Here is a 26473-nt window from a genome sequence, read left to right on the forward strand (position 1 = left end):
GTCCCACAATTACCTCTGACCCCTCCATTGAAAGGTCTGAGCCTCTCGTTTCCAATGATGCCGGCCATTAGGGGGTGGGGCTAAAAATTAATACCTGCTGTTGCATTGATCCCGCACATTTCAGATTTTATTTGTTTACACAGCTATATAACAAAAAGTATTTGATAATATTTTGAAACACGTTTTTGAAATTTTAAAGCGGCAGTTTGAAAGGCATGTGGATGACACATCATTGGACTCTGTTTTGGCCATTTCTATAACTGGATCAACATGAAGAGGTGTCAGCTGGGCCGCTAACCGGGCCCGCCTGGATCAAGGGGTTAAAGCAGATCTGAGTTTTTAAGACACTATAAGAATGGAAAGTTGGGAAACATTTCTGATTAAAAGAAGACACCTAACACAAGCTGCTGCACAATGAAATAAATCTTTATTAATAACTTCATTCTTTGCCAACACATTAAAATCTTTCAGTTTATAAGATTCTAGGAATACATCACAGTTCAACATGAACAATAGCTATCACAAACGCGTTAAATGCGTTCATGAAATAAGACACATAACTCCTTATGTGATCAAAGGCAACAAGTGAAAGTGCTAAACTAACTGTCGCTTAAACTGAACTTACTACATAAAAAAACAGCAATATTTGAAATGTTGAGGTTTACGTTTCACTTAAAAAGAGTTTGGAAGGCAAACATTTTTCTGGAATAAAACAATCATGTTTTTCTGATACAGCTTCAAGATGAGAAATGATTCATGGTTCAATAATAGCCATAAATGACGGGAACTTTTGGTCAGTTAAATCTAAGTTGAAGAGAAGATCATTTTGTGAATTCAGATGGTGAAACTTTAAAAGGCTAAAGTTTGGGAGAAAACATGCACAGATAAGACACTGAGGTGGTGGCCCTTAAAGTTGTTAGTGGAATACAAGCAGGTATTGCTGTCAGGTTGCTCCCTCTATTGTCTGATGCGATGGCTGCAGCTTCTCAAAGCACATTTGCATCTCAGTCAGAGGCAGAGAGAGTTCAATACTCTGTGACTGCAGCTGGAAATTCTCAATCAGCTCCTGAAAATAGTTAGAAGTAGGATCATTATCAAAGAAATAAGCCAAATTGGTTGCAGGAGTCAAAATCAACGGTGGAATCTTACCGTTGGCAAGGTCAGGTCTGTTAGCTTCTTCCAATAGGATAGGACTTCTTCCTCACTCAGTATTCCTTTGTTAACCAGCTTTCTAACAAGGAACAGGTAGTTCTTCTTCTAAAAAGAATACATCAAGACAATTTGTCGATTTAATTCAACAATCTCAAAATAATCAAATCAAACTGAGGGCTGATAAGGTAGATTGAATGAAATAAGCTGCAGTTTACAACCCAGGGATTAGATGCATATTAGAGAGCATCAACCATACATATCGGGCCCCCTTAGTAAAGGATGCATTAAATTACATTTCTAAGAGCATAATCTCAATTAAAATTAAATATATGCAACAACTTTTAAACAGAATCACCAGTGATTTATTTATAGGCATCAATGCTGCTTCTAAAATATTCCCATCTAAAACCTCCTGGTATCTCAAAGTCTTCATTATGCCATGCACTTGAAAGAGAAACCGGCCCACAGCATCAGTCATCCTTCACTGTACTTAACCGTTGGCATTTTTGCATATATGCATCCTGTATCCAAGCCAAAACTACCCAGAATATTTTTCAACAAGAGGCTTGTTGTAAGTCTGATGTAAACAAAGCTCACATTTGTTCACCAGACCATGAGACGTGTCTCTAAATGTAAATGTCTTTGTTTTCCAAGTGCATATGCGAAGATTATTCTGGCTTTAGGATCACTTATTTATAAGGTCTCTGAAAATAATACAGTATTTAAAAGAAAAACCCAGATGTAACATAAAAAAGCTGTAAAAAGCCACCAGAATGCAGTGTGTAACTCAGCACAGCAAAGTTGATCATACCTCTGTGTCATTGGCCTTTAGCACAGCAGCTACAGTGATCGGGGTGAAGAGCTGGTGGAGGGGAGCAGAGGCGCCGTAGCCTCCCTCCCACAGCTCGGCAAGCTGCTCCAGAATTTCTGACACAGAAGGCTCTGACCCGGCGCTGGGATCTACAGCAACCCCTCCATGCCTGCTGCCCCATGATGAACGCAATGGCAGCTCTCCAGACACTAAACAGGCACAAATAACAATAAACAGAGAGATACATCATAAGGTACAGCTCATGCCTCTGTAATAAAGCCTGATTACGGCCCTTAACCTCTTACCCAGCTTGCAGGCGAGCAGCACTGTACAGTTCTGAAGCATCTGCTCTGACACAGTGCTTAAGAACTAATCAAGAAAGACACGTGAAAAAAAGAGTGTTATCCACATGCAACACTGATATGTTGCTAACAATCGTTTTCTATACCTTTCTGCACTCTAACGTGTTTCTGACTCTTTGAAGCTGTCTTCTGAGCTGAGAGCCTGTCGGAAGCTCCTCATCTGTCCTGGGGCCTACGGCGATGCTCAGAATCTCCTAAATAAGAAAGAAACTCCAGATCATTTTACATTCAAGTCAGAAAACAGCCAGATAGAGATACAGCAGGTAAGATAAGCAGGGTTATTTAAATTAAATTGGAAGATTTCAAGCAAGAGCAAAATATAATCTGAATTCTTGACATTTCTCCCATTTTGTCACATCACAATAAAAAACTTTAATATAGTTTACTCATTGTCTATGTGATGGATAGGTGGTGGAACGGTTTCGGGTCACGGTTTTCAGTTCAGTTCGGTATATGTTGATTGTTGGCCTGACATGTTGTTCATGTTGCTGTTAGCATAAACTGTTAGTATTGCACAATGCTTGCACACGGTTTTTATCCACAGCTTTCTTTCCGCCGTCATCGTAGGTCACTCTAAATGCAAAGCGCTCCCATACAGCAGACCTATAAAGTGCTGCTCGCCATACCCACACAATTCTCCACAACAAATGATTTTTTTCTGCTACACCCGGCTACGCTGCTTCGCTGCTTCTTCTTCTTGTTTACTACTGGGGGTTGGCTTTGGTTGCAGTACCGCCACCTTCTTCTCTGGAGTGTAAACGCTTCGCCTATGAGAAAAAGGAGCTGCGCATGAACCGAACGAAACACACGCGAACCGAACCGAGACAGTCGAACCGAACGGTTTTCATAAACCATTCCATCCCTAGTGATAGATTAACAAAAAAGTGACAGAAATATGAAAATACAGACAATTTAAGTTTGCAAAGCAGCTTAAAGGAATAGTACACCCAAAACATGATTAGCCTTCATTTTCTACTCACCCCCATGCTGAACAACACCCTGGAGTAATTTTTTGATATCTCAAATGCATCTGGAGATTTGGGAGGCTTCTTGCTGTCTACTGACATTCAAATAATGGAGGTCTATGGCGCCCGAGGCAGAAAGGTCCATAAAAGTCCACAAAAACGTGTCAATATTCCTCCATACTGCTCGTCCAATGTATTCCAAGTGTCCTGAGTGGGTAGCATCCAGAATTTACTCGAAACGAAGTCATTTAGAATGTTTTTAGAGCATAAACAGTAGTGTATAGGATTTCCTGAAAGCGCGCGCCTGCGCGTTCACGACGCTACGGAAGCCGGCAGACCAAACCAGATGAAAGGGCGCATTCAGCATCTGCTCTGCCGATAATGCAAGCGTAGAGGAAGAAATGTGCTGTTTACCTGTGCAAAGAAAGAAACAACGAAAGAAAAATGTCTGAGGACTTCAGTGTTGAGGAAGAGCATGAGTTCTTTGCCGAGCTGAATGCGCACTTTCATCTGGTTTAGTCTGCCGCGGTTTCCGTAGCGTCGTGAACACGCAGGCGCGCGCTTTCAGGAAATCCTATACACTACTGTTTATGCTCTAAAAACATTCTAAATGACTTCGTTTCGAGTAAATTATGGATGCTACCCACTCAGGACACTTGGAATACATTGGACGAGCAGTATGGAGGAATATTGACAAGTTTTTTGTGGACTTTTATGGACCTTTCTGCCCCGGGCGCCATAGACCTCCATTATTTGAATGTCAGCAGACAGCAAGAAGCCTCCCAGATCTCCAGATGCATTTGAGATATCAAAAAAGTACTCCAGAGTGTTGTTCAGCATGGGGGTGAGTAGAAAATGAAGGCTAATCATGTTTTGGGTGTACTATTCCTTTAAGGTCATCATATAGAGCCAGAGTCATCATACCTTGACCTCAATGAGGATGTCTGATGGAAGGGGAGAGTTATGTTTGCAGCTAGGAGGGCAGGAGATCAGTCTCTCCTGTTTCCTCTTGGGTGTATTCACCTGGCCCTGTCTGACCAGTTCAGCCTCAGCGCCGTCCGGGTCCATCGAGTCTGGAGCCACTGGACTCCTGAGAGCCTTTATCACACGCTCATACCTGCTCTTCCACTCACGCCTGATCAGTGCTTTTAAGAGAAGGAGCAGATTAAACTTTAGATGCGTTTCATGGAGCTTTAAGCCGAGGATCTGTTTTAGCTCATGTAGAATAGATGGTCAGAGATTTCATTCGTTTCTAAGATCTTTTATAAAACTGTGAATGATATAAAGAACGCAATAATTTAATGTGATTTTGACTAATTGTTAACAGGAGCTACCTGTAATGTTTGCAGAAAGCCAGCTGCAAGCTTTCTCGGCAGCTAAGCGTTTGGTGATGTTCTCAGATGTAGTCAGGACCTGGAAATTGAAAATAAACAAATAAAATCAAAAAACAAATAAACCCACTTCTGTTTGATTATAGCCTAACTTTCAAATTTAGAGGGAAAAGGTTTGAAAACATGTGATTTCAGCACTTACTGCTGGCGTGGTCTCTACAGGGAGCAGAATACGTATGGCGTCAGGGCTTTTTTCGTTGCAAAATCTGCATAAAAAGAAACAAATGACCACAAATATAACCAGAAACATGAAACTGTAAAGGTTGAAAAATGCAGCTAAGCTCCAAACTGCTGTTTTTTTCCAAAGAAATCAAATACATTTGGGGAATTTGAGTACCTGGACCTCCAAATATTTCTGATTTCATGTTTTAGACTTTAGAATATTGTCACTGCTTTTGTGGCATCTGGACCATCTAGTCCAGTTTTCAAAGCCTTCAATCTTGGTCGATTTATCTTTAATGTCACTAAAACTGGATTTCAACCCATTTTAAGATTCCTAACCTGCATTTAAAGTTATCTACAGACCCAAACCAAAGCAAAAAGTTCATGCAATGTTAAAATAATGACCCATTATTCTGTCAACTAACGGGTAGAATGCTTATCATCTTAAAAATTGGCAAAAAGAAAACTTTTTATTTTTTTCTTTCATCGGTATTCTATTTGATTTCTATTGTACTTTTTTATCTTTACTTAATATTTTCTATTCAATTAAAATTTCCATTGGTGCTGCTTATTTAATTACTAACTACATTTATGTTTAACCATGTGACATACTTTACTTGTAAGCTTAAGTTGTTGTACATACTTTCAAAGTTTTGTTCTTTTTTAAGTATACCATATAGAGCAGCAGCCTGAATGTGAGCTTGTATGTATATGTCTGTGTAAGTTGCAAAAATTTAAATAAAAATTAAGTGGAACAAAAAAAAAACTGGGCAAAAAGGAAACAGATAAGAAGATTAAACATTTGAACAAACTCGATCTTCCAATCTTGCATTTTGGAGACCTGGAAAACAAACAAAAAAAGCTGCTTCCAGACTTTTCAAGGCAGCATTGAAAGCCTGGAGAAAATGCATTAAGGTATTGCATCCCCAAATTTGGGCCGTGACTCCAAAAAGGTATATTATGGCAGCTGATTCATACGGTGCACTGCAAAAACGATCGAGAAATAAGTAAAGATTTTTTTAAATGAAGTGTATTTACCCTTAATTTCAGTAGATAAACGAGATGATTTGCAAATGAAATAAGCATTTTTTACTCTTAAAATAAGATAATTATATAATATGCTCTTGAAATTAGGCAATGCAATAGTTTTTTCTTATAAATGTAATTTGTTTCATTGGCAAAGTGTCTCACTTACCTCCTCAATTAAATAATAAACGTACATTTTTCAAGAAAAAAAAAAGACTTATTTAGACTCCAATTTTTTGCAGTGTGGGATAGCTTCTCTTTTGATACAAATCCTATTTTTATTTCTTTGTTTTTTAAGGTGAAAGTTTAAAGTATCACTCAGTTTTGACCTTAATTCTTCTGGAGTCAAGAGTGGAATCCAACAGGAAATCACTGGATTCTCTCACATTCTGATTTAAATAACCTAAAGGAAAAAGTGGCCAAACTAATCTAGATGTGAGATGCATTCAGAGACAAAAAAAAGCAAGTGTAAACATGTTTCACCACATGTTTTTCTATAAATAATGATGAAAATGATGCATGTTATATAAAAACAAATAATAAAAAAACCCTGCCTCTTAATGAATCGTTACAGAAAACTAAAAAACATTCTTTTACCGGTTTGCTTTTCCAAGTGATTCTAAGCCGGCATCACACAGCCGAGCACATATGGAGTCATTCAACTTGGAGGCATTTGAGTTCGCCGACTGCAGCCCATCTTTCAGCATTTCCTCTCCGCTGTCCACCAACTCTCGCACTAATGTCGCCCTGTGAGAGGTAACCAAACAGGATAAAGATGTTTTTACTCTCAGTTGGAGCAGAAGATCCATTTAGAAATGAGGATGAATTTATAGCAGCCTGTCGGTGCTTGGAGTGTCAGACCTCTTAGGAAACAAACATTCACACTGTGATTTATCACCATATTAAGTCTTTCTCGATTTGAAATAATGCATGGAGGACATGTCAAAGTATATTAGAGGACTGTAAACCTTTGTGTTAAAATTTCCCTTTTTCCTTCCAGTAATACTAACTTTATATGCTTGACAGCGTTGGACCCAACTCTCTCAGCCACAAAGTCCACTGTGCGGCGCAAAGACGGAGGCTGATTGTGAAAGAAGGCCTGCTCCAGGTCCACCTGTCACATTTAGGGACTCCTTTCAGACACTGAGAAGCAATCGGAAGCCGTTTCAAACACATGGGCCCCAGAGCCTCGGCGTAGCCGACTCACCTGCAGCTTGTGCTGCGATCGGTTGGCGGTTGGCGTGTCCTTGAGCTCAGCAGAAGTGGGGGTAATCTTGCGGATAATTCCTCCACTCCTAGCTGAGCTGCCGGAGACGAAAGCTGCTAGCAGCTTACGAAACTCACCTGAACAGACGGAAACAAAGCAAAACATGAATCCACTCCTGTAACATCAGGATGTTACAGTGCATTGGTTATAAACTCTAAGATCCTCTATTCTATGGAAAGCAGCTGCAACAAAGTACATGGAAGCTTGTGAAATCAGGGGAGCTTTCCACAAATGAAAATTGAAGGGAAAATTATGCATATTTTTTATTTATCAAAGCAAAAAATATGAATAAAATAGAAATAAATCAACACTTCAAGAATAGAATTTAAAATCCTCCTTCTCACATATAAAGCCTTAAATGGCCAAGCTCCATCTTATATCAGAGATCTGATTGTTCCTTATGTTCCTAACAGAGCACTTCGCTCTCAATCTGCAGGTTTACTAGTGGTTCCTAGAATTTCTAAAAGTAGAATGGGAGGCAGATCTTTTAGTTATCAGGCTCCTCTCCTGTGGAACCAACTACTAGTTTTAGTCCGTGAGGCAGACACCCTGTCTACTTTTAAGGCTAGGCTTAAAACTTTCCTTTTTGATAAAGCTTATAGTTAGAGTGGCTCAGGTTATCCTGAGCTATCTCTATAGTTATGCTGCTATAGGCTTAGACTTTTGGAGGACATAGGGACCCCCATTTCATCATTCTGCTTCATTCTCTCTCTGTTCTCCTATTCTGCAGAATCTGTTAGTTCAATCTCTAACCTTCTGCTCTCTCTGCTTTTCCTCAGAGTAGCTTTGCCTCGTCTGTTCCTGTTTGGCTGTGACGTCATCCTGGAAAGAAACATCAGCTGTGCTGCTTCTATCAACACCCTTGTTTATAGATGTTGGAGATCGGCCTGTTTTCCAGTGTGGTCCTGTTTCTCTGACCGTGACTGAGTGGATGTGCTTTCTTCGTCCTCTGGCATGGGAGCTGCCTTGGAGCTCGTCTGCCTGGCTGTGTGTTTCCTGGACGGGGCCGCCTTTTACAGCTGCTTTTTGTATCTCTGCTTCTGTCTCCTTGAACCCCAGTCGGCCTCGGCAGATGGCCGCTCACACTGAGCCTGGTTCTGCTGGAGGTTTCTTCCTGTTAAAAGGGAGTTTTTCCTCTCCACTGTCGCTACAAGCATGCTTAGTGTGGGGGATTGTATTTGAGTCAATGAGTCAATGCAATCAACTGGTTTTCCTTAGATAGAAAACTTTGTATCAATTTGATCTGGTTGAACTGTAAAGTGCCTTGAGATGACATGTGTTGTGAATTTGGCGCTATATAAATAAACTGAATTGAATTGAATTGAATTGAATTGAACTTTGACGAATCAGTTTGAACTGAAAGTTTTCTGCCAGGATTGTCAGCAGACTTGTACCTTGTTTTACTGGAATTATTTTACAGTAAAAGAAGAAGAATAACATTTAAATTATAATTAAAAACAAATTTTCCCTTAACTTTCAGCAACTCAGCTGCACTGAATGGATTTTATGTCTGTAATTTGTAAAAAAAAAAAAAAAAAAAAAAAAAAAAAAAAAAATGGGAAAACAGTCAAAGGGGCTTTTTATGTGAACGTTTGCACTCACCGAGAAACGGACAACATGTGTAAAGAAGTTGCTGATCCACCAATGGGATGCAGTCCTGGGAAACCAAAAATCAACCATTTAAACGCAAATTGAGGCTTTTCTCTGGAAAAAAAACAAAGAAAAGTTGTCCTTACAAGTCCAGTAGAACCCGTAACGACATCATCCTCCTGGACCAGAGCAGTGAACTCACTGGTGAAGAAAATGTCCTCAGGAATCACTGGAATCTACACAGGTTTGAAACACAGGTTTAGTTGCTTTATGCACCAAAAAAGGTGATAGATTTGAATTTTTGTGTTTTAAAAAGAATTTTCCTTTTTAAACAAATGTTTGCAGCAGAACTTTTTAATGAACCGAATGTTGTTTCCACCTAACAGAAGGGGAATAAGTGCTGGTAAATGTAGTTCAATGTACCGTTGTCTTTTTGCTTTATTATCCAGATATGCAACATAACTAAACTAAATGTCATAGTTTAATGCAGGGTCACAAACATGTTGTCGCTGACCTGAAAGAGCCACCCCAACACGGACACTAGCAGCAGCTTGTTCAGGTAACACATTTCTTCATGCTGGTTCAGCTGCAGCCTCCTATAAACACACAACAGGCTTCAGTTCAAACAAATTCACAGGTTTTTTTTTTCTGAATTCAATAGTCACAACTTCTAGTGGTTCCTAATATGGTTTATATATATTATGGATCTATAAAATGAAGTTCTGGAAAGGCAGAGATTTCTATGGTTTCTATGATCAGCACTGCTTCATTTAAAGCAGTTTCTGATCTTTGATATTTTTATTTCATTTGTAAAAACCAATGAAGTGATTCCCACATTAAAAAATGAATAAATCTAGCCCAGTTCAGGACCCACAAATCTAGATGAATAAAGCTAACGTCAGAGTGCATTTATCTGTGAGCTGTTAGAGCTTAAAAAACCAAAACAATTAGTTGTGTTTGAACATTTTAAGATATTTTTGATTATTTTTTTATTTTCAGTACAACCTTTTTCATTTTGGCTTGTTTATCTAGTCTTATGATGAGCCGTTTGCTTCCATTTACATTTTTGATTTGCTGATAATCTGAATTCCTCTATTGTGGGACTGTAACATTGATTTTAATTCCATTCAATTCAATGTTAATAGATGCAAATTCATTTTATACCTGTAATGAAGATCTTTTTTTTTCATAGAAAATAATAGAAATCGCTATATAAAAACTTTAAACTTAAGTTTGATTTTATTTTTCTGAGACTTAGGCTTTAAAATTTTCCACAGGAAGTAGAAATTTTCTTGCTTTAACGGTCAGAAAACATACTTTTTCTTCAATATACCCACTTTATGAATCTGTGACACAGTTTGAAAGGAGGAGAATCCCACCTGTAGAGAAGAAGCAGGGTGCCCAGTGCCCCCCTGTAGCAGAGAAGCAGAGGGCCGATGAAATCCAACATGGAGAGGAACTCCACCAGCCAAGGTACGGTTAAAATGGTTCGCCTCCTCCTTACACTGTTATGCAACACAGCACAAACGTCCAGCACCTGGACACTCTGTAGAATGGAAACCATTATTTGTTAAGGACATTTCAATATGAGGTATAACTACTCAGTCATTAAGGATGTCTAATTAATCTAATCTAGCATAATTTTTTAATCACCTTACTGCGCAGGGCTACAGATGTTTCCTGGATTTCTTTAGAGGGTTTCTCTGATGTCTGGTAGGGAAGAAATGCGATGAATCCCAGGAACTTTGCCAGAAGACGAGCCAGGAGCAGCACTGAGGTGAACCGCTGCTTCTCATCCTGAAAAAGCAAGAAAATCTATGATGGATGCAAACACTCTGCAGAAAGCATTACCTGGTAATAAAGGAAGCACTTGAACGGATTACCTGCTGCTCCATGTCTCCATCCTCTTCGTCCTCTCCGTCCCCAGTGGAGGCAGCAGGACTGAGGATGGACACCTCGTCCAACTGGAGGAGCTGCTGACAGAGGCTGTCCTGCAGGTGCTGGTTCATCTGGCAGCTGGGACCCAAAGATACAGGGATAGAAATAAAATCTGCTTTAGATTTTTTTTTTTTATTATTATTATTATTTTAACAATTATTTAAATGCAGAAAACAAGGAAAATTTATTTAAAATATTTCTTAGATATTATAGCCATTATCAAAATGCAAAAAATTAAGAAAAATAGGAAAATGGTTTCTTAGTTATTTAGCTATTATTAAGATGCAAAGAAAATAAATATTATTAAAATGCAGCAAAAAAAGGAAAATAATCTAAGGTATTATTTTTGGTTATTTTAACTATTATTTAAATGCAGAAAATAAGGAAAAAACAGGAAAATTATCTAAAATATTTATTAGTTATTATAACTATTCTTCACATGTAAAAGAAAAATATCAAAATGATCTAAAATATTATTTCTTAGATATTTTAACTATTATTAAATTGCAAACTCAATTTTTTTTTTTTAGGATTTCATTCATTTATTTATTTATAGGGATGCACAATATAATCGGCCCCCTATCGGTATCGGCCTGTATCGGCCTTAAAACTGAATATCGGACATCGGCCACCCCACCGATATTTAACCCGATATTTGATCAGCTTATGAGTTTCTAAAAAAAAAAAAATACTACTTCTTCTTCCTCTAAAACTTCTTTTTTACAGACTAAAAAACTTCTAAAGACGAGGGAAAAAATATTGATACATTAAAATATCCCAATATCTTCATATGCTGATATATTGCCATTTAAAAACACCATATCAATCTATTTTACTAATGAAATATTGCTATATGTCATCGTTATGCTACGAAATCCCCCGAAAATTCACGAAATTTTGCCATATTTTTATATGTTGATATATTGACGCGGTATCGATCTATTTTACTAACAAAATCTCACAAGAATTTGCAAAAATATCAAGAGAGTTTGTAACAGAACGATGAAATTTCACGAGATTTTGAAAGTAAAATAGATCGATACCGCGTTTTTAAAAATCTATTTGATATCAGCATATGAAAATATATTTGAGTATATTATTTTTCAAAGTGTCAGAAATGGATAATAAAACTGCTATTTTCAATGACTACTTATTTTTGTCCAGCTTTAACATCGGCATCGGTATCTGTTATCGGCTACATGAGTTTTAAAATATCGGCATATCGGATATCGGCCAAAATCCCAATATCGTGCATCCCTATTTATTTGAGATCCAAATAGATGTGACATGTTTAACATGGTTTGTTTTCTTTTTCAGTTAATTTATCTTTTTTTCCGGGTCAGGCCTAATCCTCCTAAGGTTGTCTTTTAATTCAAAATCTAAATCAGAGAAAATATTTGCTTTCTCACCAGCTGGCTGTCTGTATGAAATCCCTGAAGAACTCCTGGTGGCCAGGAAAGGACGGAGGAGGACAGGGGCCGACCACTCCATGCGGCTGAATGAGTCGTTCCTCCAGACGCTTGAGGCGACCCAGGCTGTCAGCTCCCAGCATGCCCAGCAGGTCGGCGTCGGGTGCCTCTACTGACGGGGTGTTTGTACGGGGGCCTTTACACATCTGTGAGCGGACAGAATGCAGTGTCAGAAAGGAGGAGAGATAAAAGACTACAACAAATCCCTGTGTTAGCAATTTTGAAAAACGTACGAAGCGCCAACGTACCTGAACAAGCTGCTTCAAAAACAGACGAGCAAAGTGGGAATGATTTCCGGCAGAAGTCAGCTGACTCATCATTCCTCTAAAGAAAAAGAGACAAAAAGAGACAAAAAAACGAATGCGTCATTAATATAAAATCCCATTTTTAAAGCTACAGTGTGTAATTTTCAGGGACATCTAACGTTTAGACTGCAGACCGCAGCAACATGAACATCTCCCCCCCAACAGTACGGCGAGCGTTACGGGACAAAATGTCTATCACGACGTCCGCATCACCTACCTTCTCAAGTGATGAGGTTTGTTTACATAGATAATTTTACAGATAGTATTTCATTAGTCTGTGTAGGGTATAGATTTCATGTAGACTTAAGATAATAAATATACCCGTTATTTTTTCTACATCGTTGTGACGTTTTGGCGATCTCGCAATCGCTAGTTTGTTGGCTCTGCGCTGCCGTAGCGCAAAGATGTCTGCCTCCATGGCTGCGAGACCCGCTCCTATGTAATTATAAATAACGAATTCTAAGGCAACGCAAATATTAAGGTTAAGAGGCTGAGCTCGTAGATGATGATAAATAACATAGTTATGTTTAATATATTACATTTCTGACTGTATATCCCTGTAATTATTACACACTGTAGCTTTAAAACAGATTAGCTCTAATGATCCATTTAGCTGACAAACAGAATGATTTTATGTCTCACCCTGTGAGGTATGCAGTAGAGCATGAAACGGGCCTTGAAAGTCAGCCCGAAACCGACCCGAGTCCGAAAGAACCAGGCCCGTGCCCGGCCCGGCCCGTTATGATTGACAGCTTCGTAGAGCCCGACCCGTTTGCAGCCCGACATTTTTCAATTGTGCGCATTAAAGGCTAATCTCCGTTTCACTTCTGTAACATCCATTTTGCATTCATCGCGTATAGATCGAACGTTATCACATGATCATTTATTTGCCGCGCATATAACGGTTTAAAGCCCGAGCCCGGCCCGGCCCGAATGAAATAATAAAAAGTACAGCCCGAACACGCCCGAACCCGGCAGGACCTCTCGGCTCCCGTCGGGTTCGGGCTAATATTCCCCGCTCTAGTATGCAGCTCAATTCGTAAGATCAAGGCTATTTTACATGTACAATTTGCAATATTATAATACATGCACAACTTATTGTTCATCGATCAAATTTGAGCATTTCCAAAGAACCTTTTTTTTTAAACTCTTAATAATGACAATGACTTCCTGTCTGTCTGTTTAAGGCAACCGGCTCTGCACGGCATGCCTGGACAGCTGGAAGGAAGATTTTAACAATAAACCATAGCACCACTGATAGTTTGTCTACGAAGTCCTATCTTGAACTGAACCAAGACACGAATCTGAACTGAATCATCAATGAGTCGAATCAAACAGGGAGTAAACTAACTTTAGACGTGAGCATCTGCAAGCTTTGATAATTATTCTGACTGGCAGTGAGAATTAATCTCTATTAATCAGATCCACTAAAAGACCATAACTAGCTTAAAGCCCATGTCACGACTAGCTGATTTAGACAGCGTGCTCCCGACGTCCCAGAACCTCCTAAAACGCTGGCATACGCTGAACTTTCTATGAATTTTTTCAATTTTGGACACATACATAGAGTATTCGTAACAAGTCCAGAATTTATGTCCAACTACAGCCTAACTTATGCATAACACATGGAAGTGTAACGCCCATGAAATGATGCTTGTGAATCATTTCATGGGCATTACGAAGAATCAGTTAAGGCCACCCACCTCAGGAGGTAGGCAAAAAGCTTTTGAGGGGGGCAGTGATGCACCCAGACTGGATAAAAAGATGTCTTTGATCCCAGTATTAAACTTCAGGGGTTGACGTTAAGGATTTTTACCACTTGCCCTTTGGGCAAGTAACTTTCACATTTCATTTGCCCAGAAACAATTTTTACTTGCCCAGTATAATGTTTGATAAATATAGTTCCTAATATTCATTTTTGTATATATATCAATGAAACATGTTTGTTTTTTAAATGTTTTTTGTAATTCAGTATTTTTTAAGTTTCCAGGTTCCTGGTGTGTATCTGCATGCGTCAGATAATGAACTCAAGCCTACATTACCGTGTTAACATGCTTTTCAATCCTTCCTGCACATTCTTTTCAAACTAAACTTTGCTTTAAACTTTTGTGTGCTTGGAAAAATATAAATCGTAATGTTAAAAATCTAAAAAAACTTGACAGGTTAAAAACTTACACTACTACTACTAACCAATTTAACATGTTTAGCTCTATAACATTTAAATGCACCACTCCAATATCTAAGAGCAAAAAAATTTATGAACATTTTTTAATTTAAGACCACTGTACAGAAGACTGCCATATGATAGAAATATTTACACTGTTTACAATTATTATTATTATTTTCCTAATCCCTGACTGATCATTTTTAATCTAGCGTGTATTATAGTATAGATTAAGTTCATTATCCAGCTGCTGCTCTGCAGAATTCTCTCCCCAAGAGCTGAATCACACCATCTAGCAAAATTACGCACCTTTTTCAAATCACGCGAAACAACAAAAATGGCGCTGACAACGCTTCTGGGTCGTTTTCATCGAATGTCGGTGTTTTTAAAGTAATTTTGAGTGATAAATCATTTTTTTTTGCGATCATTGCACTTGCCCAGCGGGCAAATGCAATGAAATTTGTACTCTCCTGACAATAAAAACTACTTGCCCCGGGTGATCGGGCGATGCTTAACATGGAGCCCTGTACTTGCTGCTGTTTAAGGCCTGTCCAAAAAAAAAAAAAAAAAAAAGAAAGAAAAGAAGGTTTGCTGCCGCAGCAGATTCAGCGTCACGTCTGCTAGGAAGCTTGGTGGTTGTGGGCTTGAACGCAGGGAGGATCCATTACACTCACCTTTCTCTCTCACCCTATGATGGGATGAAGTCTGGAGGAGAACTAATGGTTTCCTCCTGTGAACCCCCTTTATACCAAAACGCTGCCAATACGCCATGATACAGTAGCTGGAAGTTAGAAACACGTTCAGCGGTCGTCTGGAACGTGTCAATAAGGTGATATGCATTGGAGATAAGTTCTTGATAAGTTCCACACAAGTTACTCATAGATTTTGGAAAAGCAGGACACCACGACTTATGAGTAACTTACACTTAACATATTTCAATGATCAAATAACTTACCTGTAACTTAAGAACCACGTATGGCCAAAGTACAAAATTGTACAAAAACGTAAAATTTATGAGTACAAAACGTACTCATAAATTATCCAACATATGCCCAGGGTTCCTACAGCATAAGGCAAGTTAAATTCAAGACTTTTTAATGCCACTTGAAATAAAACTTTAAGACCAAATTTACAAGAAACACAAGAAAAACCTGCTTGCGACAACTTAATCCAAAGGTTTATTATAACATAAACCACTGCACTAATGTTTCAAATTTTGAAAAGCTTCCCATACAGGAAGAAAGCTAAAAACACACAAATGACAGATATATTTTAACAATTATTTAACTGAATTCACAAACTTTGTTTTAGCAGGGAACAAAACAAATCAGTTTTAAAGCCACAACATAACCAGTGCTAAGTCTTTTTTGCAGCTATTTTTCTTTGTATGGTTTTCTTAGTATGTTTGATTTGGTGATAAATGGAGGCGTTGCAGAGACAAGGGTGGAACTAAACTGAGAAATACCGGCTGTTTCTCTGTAACTCAATTTTGACGCTTTGTGTTTCGTGCTTCGCATGTGTGACTCCACTGCCTTAATTCCCATCGTTCCAAGCTTGAATCACTTCTTGCACAAAATAAACTGAGCCTCATGTATGTTCCCTGGTTTTAGCCATGGAGAAAAATCTTGGCTGGAGACAATTTTCATTACATTTACACTTGCTCATATTTTCCAGACAAAAAGTTAATGGTGTATCTCCCAAATATCAAACCACAACAAGGCTTTTATTGGCGAGTAGTTTTTTTTTTTTTTTTTTTTTTTATAAAAACAAAAAAATGTCAATTTTAATGTTTTATTTAAATTACAAAAATAAATCGTAATACAAATAATCCTATTTATGTTTTAAAAATTAAGACCTACAAAAGACTGATTTAAAGCAACAGTGTGTAACTTTTAGCGACATCTAGTGGTCAGACTGCAGCAACATGAACATCTCCCCCCCACCGCTTCTGCCCCCCAACAGTACAGCGAGCGTTACGGGACAAAATGTCTTCCAACACGTCTGCATCACCTACCTTCTCAAGTGATGAGGTTTGTTTACATAGATAATTTTACAGATAGTATTTCATTAGTCTGTGTAGGGTATAGATTTCATGTAGACTTAAGATAATAAATATACCCGTTATTTTTTCTACATCGTTGTGACGTTTTGGCGATCTCGCAATCACTAGTTTGTTGGCTCTGCGCTGCCGTAGCGCAAAGATGTCTGCCTCCATGGCTGCGAGACCCGCTCCTATGTAATTATAAATAACGAATTCTAAGGCAACGCAAATATTAAGGTTAAGAGGCTGAGCTCATAGATGATGATAAAATAACATAGTTATGTATAATATATTACATTTCTGACTGTATATCCCCGTAATTATTACACACTGTAGCTTTAAGATATTTTAATACCAATTAAGGCCTTAGTTTTATTTTGAAGAATTCAATGCCTTTTAAGACTTTTTAAGGACCCGCGGGAACCCTGTATGTCAGCGTTTTTGCCAGATTTTTCTGGCATACGCTGGCTAAATCCTCAAAGTGTGATAGGGACTCAATAACTGGTTGGACTTGCCTGATTTTGGGTCCAAGTGCAGCATCAAAGTTCCAGCTCGGCTCTTTATGAAGGTCCTCCCATTCTCGAAGCACTTCGTAAAAAATATCTCTAAGAGGAGGAGAGGAAAAAAAAACGTTAAGTTCAGAAGGTTCTGCAATCATGAAAATGTTTTCCTATTGCTTGTTGATTCCACAGAGTCTGAAGACTTTGAAATGGGAAAAGGTTGGAATATACCTCTGTTTCTTAAAGGTGTGGAAGGCCTTGTCGCTTCCAAAATTGGAGCGATTGTCAGTGGCCGGCTGAAAGGGGACTGAGTGGATAAAAGTGGACACCGAAGGAGAGAGCTGGAACACAAGAATAAAATACGAGAGGGTATAAATCTTGAGCTTTAACTATATCCACCAACTTTAAAACCGTTCCTCTCAACCATTTCATTATATTTTATCCTCCTTCAGACTGAAATCATCCATCAGAAAGTCACATTCAGCTCAAAAGGGTCTGGAATCAGGTAGGAAGAAATCTTTGAAATATCATAAATGCAATTTAGAAATCGCATCAAGTAACAGTTCAGATGAAGAAGATGACTTGAAGAAATGTTTGGGTTTTAGGTTATTTTGTAGAACTCTAATGGAAGGGAATAAGGTTTAGTATAAATGAAACCTAGGACTGTAGTGGGTTTTACTAAGAAATTAATTATTTAGAGAAAGAAAGTCACTTATAAAAATTTTCACATTTAACTGCACTGCAAAACGATGAATAAATCTAATGTTTAGATAAGTGAAGATGGAGTTTGTTTAGCTAAATGTTCTTAAAATCTAAAGTCAAAGGATGTCTGAAGTGCAATTAAACAAAAATAAAACCCTAAAACTGCCAAACTGGTGACAAAACCCCATCTGTGTCCACATGCCAGCTAATCTACATTCCAGAAATTTTCTCTGTTTATAAGGAATTTCTTCCTTTTACTGGGTTTAAACATGAATTAATAACTCTTAGTTAATGCTTTTTAATGCTCTTTTAATGATCCTTCGTCATCTTTACCGTGGACAGGCTGCAGCCATGTCCAGAGTTCCTCATTTTCCCGCCACTTTGGTTCCAACTTGCATTTTTCCCCATTCTGTAGCCTTTTCTCAGCCTCAAGCTTCTTTTCCGAAGCCATTTTAATGCCATGATTATCAAATTTAATGAATTTAAATGCCAATTAAGGCCTTAATCAAAAAAAAAAAAAATAACGGAATGACTTTTAATGACCCGCGGAAACCCTGTTTTAAATACTGACGCTGAACACAGACAGGGGAGAAACATCAACTCACATATAACTCAATATAATTCTTTAACCTTTTGAGAAAGCGGATCATTTCTGAAGCCCAATTAAATAGAGACACAAAAATTAACAAAAAATTTTTATAATACAATAGTTGAAGTATTTAAAAACACTAATAAGATATAATGATTAACAAGCGGAGCAGAGGAGGACAGAGTAGCAGCATTTATTTCCAGAAAATAAGCCATAGTGAAGCTAACTGAGGATTTTATAGTAACACAGCAAGACTTCTGTATATAGTAGTGGATGAACGAGTTAAATATAGAGATACTGAACTTTTTATTCCCTGCGTTGATATAGAACCGTGCAATCTACAAAGCTGTTGGTTTAGTTGTATGTGGTTAGATGGACCCAGCATGAAGCAATAACAAAAAGGTTCTAGTTTTCACCAAGTTAAGGCAAAAATCACACGTTTAGCACAACGCGACTCATATCTGTCCATTTATAGATCGAATCACCAAACCTAATTATTTGAGGAGAATAACTGCTTACTGTGTAGAACAGGGCTGTTTGATTCTTTGTATCGTAATGAATTGATTTTTTTTTATTGCATCTAACCACTATTTGAAATAAAAGGCATGGAAAATACATTAATTAAACAGGAAGAGAAACAAAAAGAAACAAAACAAAGAACACTAGCGATTCGGAGCGTATCTGACCTTAGCTGTGCTTCTGTCCTGAGCCTGAGTGAGGCGATCTTTAAGTTCTGGAGAGAAAGAAGCCACTCGTTCGTTCTCTGCCAGCAGACGCAAAGTGCACTTGTCCAAATGAGCAACCAACCTGTCAAAACAAAATGGAATCCAAGCTGGAGTATTTATTTAGGCATCTATTAGGATTGTCCTGATATTGAAATTATAAACTCAACATTCAACACCGTTTTCAATACTGTGGGGAAAGAACCTGACTAATAATTAAAAAGCATAAAAATAAGAAAAACTACTTTTTTTTTCCATTTCAACATGGAACACGCTTTTTAACACAATCACAGCAGCTTATTAAATAAACGTACAAGTAAATGCAAACTAAATCATACAAATATAACAAAATTATGCAATATTTTAAGGTTGTTTAAGGTATTATTCTTTTAAAGTGCAAATAATCCAGAAATCTAAAATTAACAATGGTATAAATATGCAAAAAGGACTTCACAATAGAAATCAAGCTCAATTATCAATAGTTTTGGAGTATCTATATCTTTGCCAACACTGGTATCTTCTAGACTGTTTAGATCTATGAAGCTTAAAGGTTTGAGTAGATAACTAAAACAAAAATCGAACTTACTGAAATTGATTCTCCAAAACTTTTACAGCAAAATACACACAATTGTGCACTTGTCTTAGGTAGCATCTTTCCAAGACATCTGCAAAGAAAAACAGCAATTATTTTTAAAAATTCAAGATTTATTTAAGCTGCGAGTGGTCAAGGGTCGAGTGCTCACCGGAATTTCCTGAACACATGCTCAACTGTTCTTCTCCTTCATGTGTATGAGGAGACCTGGATGTTAACAGCTGCATCACAAAGAAAAGCTCCAGGAACAGGTTTGGCACAAGGTTTTCTTTGAAAACATAAAGAAAAAAAGAAAAACTATTAACAAGATCTTTCATAATTTCCTTTAACCAACAGCATGCTGCAAAGTCTTCACTCAAAGGTTTCCCCAGCAGCAGCGATTTGAATGTGTAGCTAGCTACCACCACCTTGTGGTTATTTACCAGAAATGCAGGTGCAGTAAAGCTCAGCCAAAATATCGAGCTCCGAGGAGAAGGTGACTTTGGAGGGTTCAGGACATGTCGTCTGAGAGTCTGGTGTAACTTTAGATTCGGTCCTAACTCCCGTTTTCGTAGGAGTACAGGGATCCAGAGAGCATGGAGGAAGAGACACGGCCTGTTGGGCAAGCTTTGTCCTATAGAACAGAAAAATCAAAATAAAGACAATGATAAATGCAGAACAAGACATCCTAAAAATGGTCTATTATTTAAATAAAATGCATTGCAAATGAATACTCCACATTAAAATCAAGTTATTTTGAAAAATGAATCTGCTAAAATGTCACCCTCCTGATACGACTTCAAAACAACTGCATATACAATAACAGCAGGGGGGCTCAACAAAGTATAATACTTTTTGAGTTTGAATACATATGCATAAGGAACTACAATAAAATACTGAACTGAGGTAATAACTAGGGTTGCACGATATAATCGGCCCCCTATCGGTATCGGCCTGTATCGGCCTTAAAACTGAATATCGGACATCGGCCACCCCACCGATATTTAACCCGATCAGCTTCTGAGTTTCTAAAGTCTAAAAAAAAAAAAATACTACTTCTTCTTCTTCCTCAAAAACTTATTTTTTACAGACTTAAAAACTTCTAAAGACGAGGGAAAAAAATATTGATACATTAAAATATCCCAATATCTTCATATGCTGATATATTGCCATTTATAAACACCATATCAATCTCTTTTACTAATGAAATATTGCTATATGTCATCGTTATGCTACGAAATCCCCCGAAAATTCACAAAATCTTGCCATATTTTTATATGTTGATATATTGATGCGGCATCGATCTATTTTACTAACAAAATCTCACAAGAATTTGCAAAATTTCATGATAGTTTGTAACAGAACGATGAAATTTCACGAGATTTTGAAAGTAAAATAGATCAATAACGTGTTTTTAAAAATCAACTTGATATCAGCATATGAAAATATATTTGAGTATATTATTTTTCAAAGTGTCAGAATTGGATAACAAAACTGCTATTTTCAATGACTACTTATTTTTGTCCAGCTTTAACATCGGTATCGATATCGGTTATCGGCTACATGAGTTTTAAAATATCGGCATATCGGATATCGGCCAAAATCCCAATATCGTGCATCCCTAGTAATAACATGTCAAAATGAGTAGGGCTGAAACAATTAATCAGATTAATTGTGTTTAATCGATTATTGAAATAATCGCCAACTAACTGAATTAACTGAAGTTTAAACTCTTAAACATGCCTTTAGCTGACAAAGCGACCCACCTTCAGAAGCATTTATACCAAAATTGTAAGAGAAAATGTAAATATTTTGCATTTAAGGAAAAAAATAGGAAAGTCATTGTATTAAAAAACACACCTTTCGTAAATGATAAAGCAGGATAGAGTATATGAGTACAAGGAAAAACTCTTAATTTATCTTCCGACACGTGAGCTTACTTTTCTCTTTTCAGTAATTCCCTTTCCTCCTTCAGGCTCATAGGACTGCCCACGGTCACGGTTCCCTCAAGCGGCTCCACTCCTAGCGGAGGGCTGGAAACTTTCTGGAGAGGAGTGGATGTGAAACAGGTCTTTGGTTTTGAGTTGGGTCTATCCGCGCTGACCGGCGTTGGGTTTATCCTTCTGGATGGCTTGGATGTCCTGGAGTGTAACAGAAAGTAAGCCATTTCAAAACACACCTAAATGCCAAATGTAACTCATTGAGGAGTAGTATTTATCTCACCCTGGGAGAATGGGTGATGAGCCAACAGGAGGGAAGTCTTCTAAGTTGTTGAAATTTAGATGAGCTGGAGCTGATAGTGAAAACTGTTCACTTATCCTCCCTCTCGCTGACCGCCTCCATCCAGGATCCTCGGCGTGAGGACCTCCTCGCCCTCCTCCGTGTCTTGCTTGCCCTCCACCTGGTGTGTTGCCACCACTCTTCCTGCGCCCTTTGTGTGGCTGGAAGCTGGGGCTATGCTGTAGCTCAGTGGGAGAAACCATGTAGTCACCCAGACGGGTTTTTTGGCCATACCTGCGCTCAGAGCCTGATGGCCTGGAGGCTGGACTCCACGCTGTAGAACAGGGAGGGCTGCTGAAGGCACTGACTCCACTCAAACCCGACTGACCTGCAGCATCTGATTCATTCCCAGGCGATACAGAGGGAGCGGGGGAGAAAAGCTGCACACGACTGGCACTACGAGACCCAGACCCACTCCCAGCAGACCTGCATCCCGACTTGTCAGGGAATCCTCGAGTCTGAGCGGGTGGTCTGGGGCGGCTGGGGGTCTTGGCTGGTGTAGCAGGTCCATGAGTGAGAGCTTCACTGCTCTGCTCTCTCAGGAAGTTTAAGAGAAAAGGGACAAACTCTTGTTTCTGGATAAGCAGTGAAGGATCATCAAACAGGTTCTCATTCTCCTGTTGAAAAGACAAAAATGGATCCGAAAATGTGACATTTTACTATTTCTTCTAAGTTGATCATACAAGTTGATATCTCCTAGTTCCAAATACCCCTATGTAATATATATATATATATATATATATATATATATATATATATATATATATATATATATATATATATATATATATATATATATATATTATAAGCATGTATATGCGTATTTAACCCTAATTCGCAGTTAAATACCTCACTGAGGGCTATGGGATGTTTGCAACCTCTTAATTTGCGTATATAAACCACAGTAACAGTGACTAGCTAGCTCAAAAGCTAAAAGATTTGTTTACAATCACTTGCGGGCTGTGACATCTAAAATAGTACCCCGCGTGAGGGCGTAACGGCAGCCCACCTAGCTAAGATACCGGCATAAACTACTTTAAGCCTACCTGAACGTTTTTCAACCAGCCTACAACCTTATCAGGGTCCACTTTCCGCAACAAAACAGATTCCAAAAGAGCCGCCATTCTGGGCTGAAAGAGACTGGAGGAGGCGGGGTCACCGTTTGCGCATGCGCACTGTCAAAGCGGAGGCCCAACAGGCAGAGACGTACATGCGTCAGGAGCCACATTAGCTTCTCTCTGAACGTCCGTGCGGCCGCCATGTTGTGATAGGCAAGTTCACAGTTTAACACTGAAAGCAAGGTTTTTCCTAATAAAGCCCCACTCCACAAAAGGTCATATCGATTTTATTTTCATTTTATTTAATTGTTTGCTGAGGAAACATAGATGTAGAGCTGTCACCCAAACATAAAAATATAATGTTTTTCCTCTAGCAATATACTTTTCAGGTTTATTACAATGATGTTATTAGAATAACCTCTGCTCTTTTACGGGGGTCAATGAAGAATCTACCCCTCCTTAATTTAATAGCAGGTATGTATGTATGTATGTATGTATGTATGTATGTATGTATGTATGTATGTATGTATGTATGTATGTATGTATGTATGTATGTATGTATGTATGTATGTATGTATGTATGTATGTATGTATGTATGTATGTATGTATGTATGTATGTATGTATGTATGTATGTATGTATGTATGTATGTATGTATAGATAGATAGATAGATAGATAGATAGATAGATAGATAGATAGATAGATAGATAGATAGATAGATAGATAGATAGATAGATAGATAGATAGATAGATAGATAGATAGATAGATAGATAGATAGATAGATAGATAGATAGATAGATAGATAGATAGATAGATAGATAGATAGATAGAAGTGATCACTATTGCATATGTATCTTTTTCTGTAAGGTGTCAAAGACTTAATGCCATTCACCTGTCAATTCAACAGCCTTTACCATATTTGAATAAGCCTTGTTAATAGCTAAATTGAGATTAATTTACTTAGTGTTTGTTTACTTTAAATGTATTTTTATCTATGTATCTCTTTTATATGTAATTTATGTGAGGGTTTAATCGTAGGCATATATTTTTGTTCTTATACATTTATTTTGTTGATTGTCTCTAACTGTTTACAAAAATGCTACTCACAACCAAGGGCGTAGGTTTGATTTGAACTTTGGTAGGGACACTATTGGTCAGGTGTCATTGGTGCTATGCAATATGCATGCCCTTTTTTATGCTCGATGTGAGCATCGGTACTGATAAGAGGAATTCATTGTTAAAAGAGAAAAGCATCATTTTGCTATATTAATAAAAATGTTATAAGCACTACACTCATTAGATGCTGTTTATCAATGTTTGAAGTATCACCGGCTCTGAAGAATGTGGAATTAGGACTGTTTTCCACTTTAAAAATGGTTTTTGTCCTGGTCGTGGAACGCTGGACCAGCTCTACAACCTCAGCAGGGTCCTAGAGGGTGCATGGGAGTTCGCCCAACCTGTCTACATGTGCTTTGTGGACTTGGAGAAGGCGTTCGACCGTGTCCCTCGGGGGGCCCTGTGGGGGGTTCTCCGGGAGTACGAGGTGCCGGGCCCTTTGATACGGGCTGTCAGGTCCCTGTATGACTGGTGTAAGAGCCTTGTCGAGGGGATCCGTTTTGCGTCTCTGCTTTTTGCAGATGATGTGGTCCTATTGGCTTCATCAGGTCGTGATCTGCAGCTCTCGCTGGATCGGTTCACAGCCGAGTGTGAAGCGGCCGGGATGGGGATCAGTGCCTCCAAATCCGAGGCCATGGTCTTGAGCCAGGAAAAGGGTAGAGTGAATTCTCCAGTTCAGGGGGGGTGTCCTGCCCCAAGTGGAGGAGTTTAAGTATCTCAGGATCTTGTTCACAAATGAGTGAAGAAGGGAGCAGGAGATCGACAGGCGGATTGGCGCAGCGTCTGCTGTGAAGCGGGCGCTGTATCGGTCCGTCGTGGTGAAGAGAGAGCTGAGTCAAAAAGCGAAGCTCTCGATTTACCGGTCGATCTACGTTCCTACAAAATGGGGGAAGAGCAGGGGATCAAAATGAGGAAAGGACTGAAGACCAAAATGACGAAAAGACAGAGGAAAGAACAGAGGACAAAAACGAGGAAATAACACATGATGGAAATGATGCTAAGTGTAAGAGAAATCCAACAAAGACAATGGACAGAAAAGAACAACATAAACACAGCAAAAGTGACTACAGACAATGCAAGGCAGGCCCTATGAAGTTTAAAATAAAGATAAAAAGGAAAGAGTGGAAAAAAATCAAACCCAAAGATCGCCACAGTCAATTAGGTCACCCTTGGACTGATATATGATCAATTCAACAAAATAAATCCACCTTGTACACTTTCTTTTAAATATCAGCATTGAAACTCAGCAGCAGCTGTAAAAAAAAGTGTCAATTTTTTTTTGGCTTGTGCGAAATGCATTTTTAATGGGTGCAATGCAATTTGCGTATTTTCATGACCATAAGGCGCACCGTATTAAAAGGCGCAGTCTCAGTTATGTGTGCCATTTCTGTATTTAACACACACATAAGGCGCACCGGACTATAGGGCGCGTTTTTTTATATACAGGTACATGTCCTCTACTACGTTTAAGTACCCCACTGCGTATTTAAAAATAAAGCGGGAGCAAAACTGAGTATGATTGTGCTTTATTCATGTATTTATTACAAACTATTAATCAAACCTGGGAGCTGGCCGTGAGACAGACACATCGCAGATGACAGAGCGCTGTGATAACTCCTAAATTAACTTAAAATCCTGAAACCTGCCGACAGAAAATGTTCGCTTTTATTACCGGTGTTGTGCGAAAAAGTGAATGTCTGCGAGAATCTGATTGCGCTCGCGGGAGCGAGCACCGCAGCCCCCTGAGCGATAGCGTAAACCTGCTTTTCTCTGGATTAAACGGTCATGACATGCAGATACACACAGTTGCATTATAATATAGACCCAATTAAATTATAATATAGGCCTAATTAAATTATAATATAGGCCTAATTAAAGATTCGAACGCTTAACGTTTTTCACATAACGGCAGTTGCGTGATAGACATGTTTCTATACTTGGTCTGATGACTTTGTGTAGCCCTGACATTGGAGACTACACTACAATAAATATGATTTACTGGAGGGTTTTCTATAAAGATATGATAACTTTTGCAACGATCCTCGTGACTCTGCATTGTTTTTTATCTGATCTGGCCGTATATAGCACGAGTTTCCCATGTTTCTTTGTGTTTTGCAGTTTTCAATCGGTTTTCACCTGTCAAAAATTGATTGAAGGCACAGTATAGTCACTCAAAGGTTATTTCTACCTAAATATGACTAGATTTCCTTCAGGAGATGCATGATTTAAAGATCTGAGCTCAAAAAGCAGCTTGGAACTCTTTTAAAGGACCATTACAACACAAAATAGC

The 26473-nt window shown here is 38.4% G+C and overlaps 1 protein-coding gene across 1 annotated transcript; it reads right to left on the reverse strand.

Annotated features, from left to right (window-relative positions):
- Positions 1 to 412: 412 nt before the first annotated feature.
- Positions 413 to 23162, reverse strand: cdan1 (codanin 1). The gene is made up of 28 exons (XM_038294223.1): positions 23054 to 23162; positions 21951 to 22624; positions 21668 to 21868; positions 20171 to 20361; positions 19900 to 20016; positions 19743 to 19821; positions 19121 to 19241; positions 17375 to 17484; positions 17159 to 17248; positions 12382 to 12457; positions 12074 to 12279; positions 10610 to 10742; positions 10380 to 10523; positions 10106 to 10272; positions 9241 to 9322; positions 8873 to 8962; positions 8739 to 8793; positions 7077 to 7213; positions 6880 to 6983; positions 6467 to 6616; positions 4824 to 4887; positions 4625 to 4703; positions 4215 to 4435; positions 2412 to 2519; positions 2269 to 2332; positions 1964 to 2172; positions 1150 to 1257; positions 413 to 1066 (listed from the first exon to the last, which is right to left on the reverse strand). Exons 1-28 carry the CDS (start codon positions 23129 to 23131, stop codon positions 944 to 946), a joined length of 3981 nt encoding a protein of 1326 aa, XP_038150151.1. The 5' UTR covers positions 23132 to 23162; the 3' UTR covers positions 413 to 943.
- Positions 23163 to 26473: the final 3311 nt, after the last annotated feature.

This window comes from Cyprinodon tularosa, unplaced genomic scaffold (assembly GCF_016077235.1).
Source record: "Cyprinodon tularosa strain WSP-4 unplaced genomic scaffold, ASM1607723v1 ctg1097, whole genome shotgun sequence".
Lineage (NCBI taxonomy): Eukaryota > Metazoa > Chordata > Actinopteri > Cyprinodontiformes > Cyprinodontidae > Cyprinodon > Cyprinodon tularosa.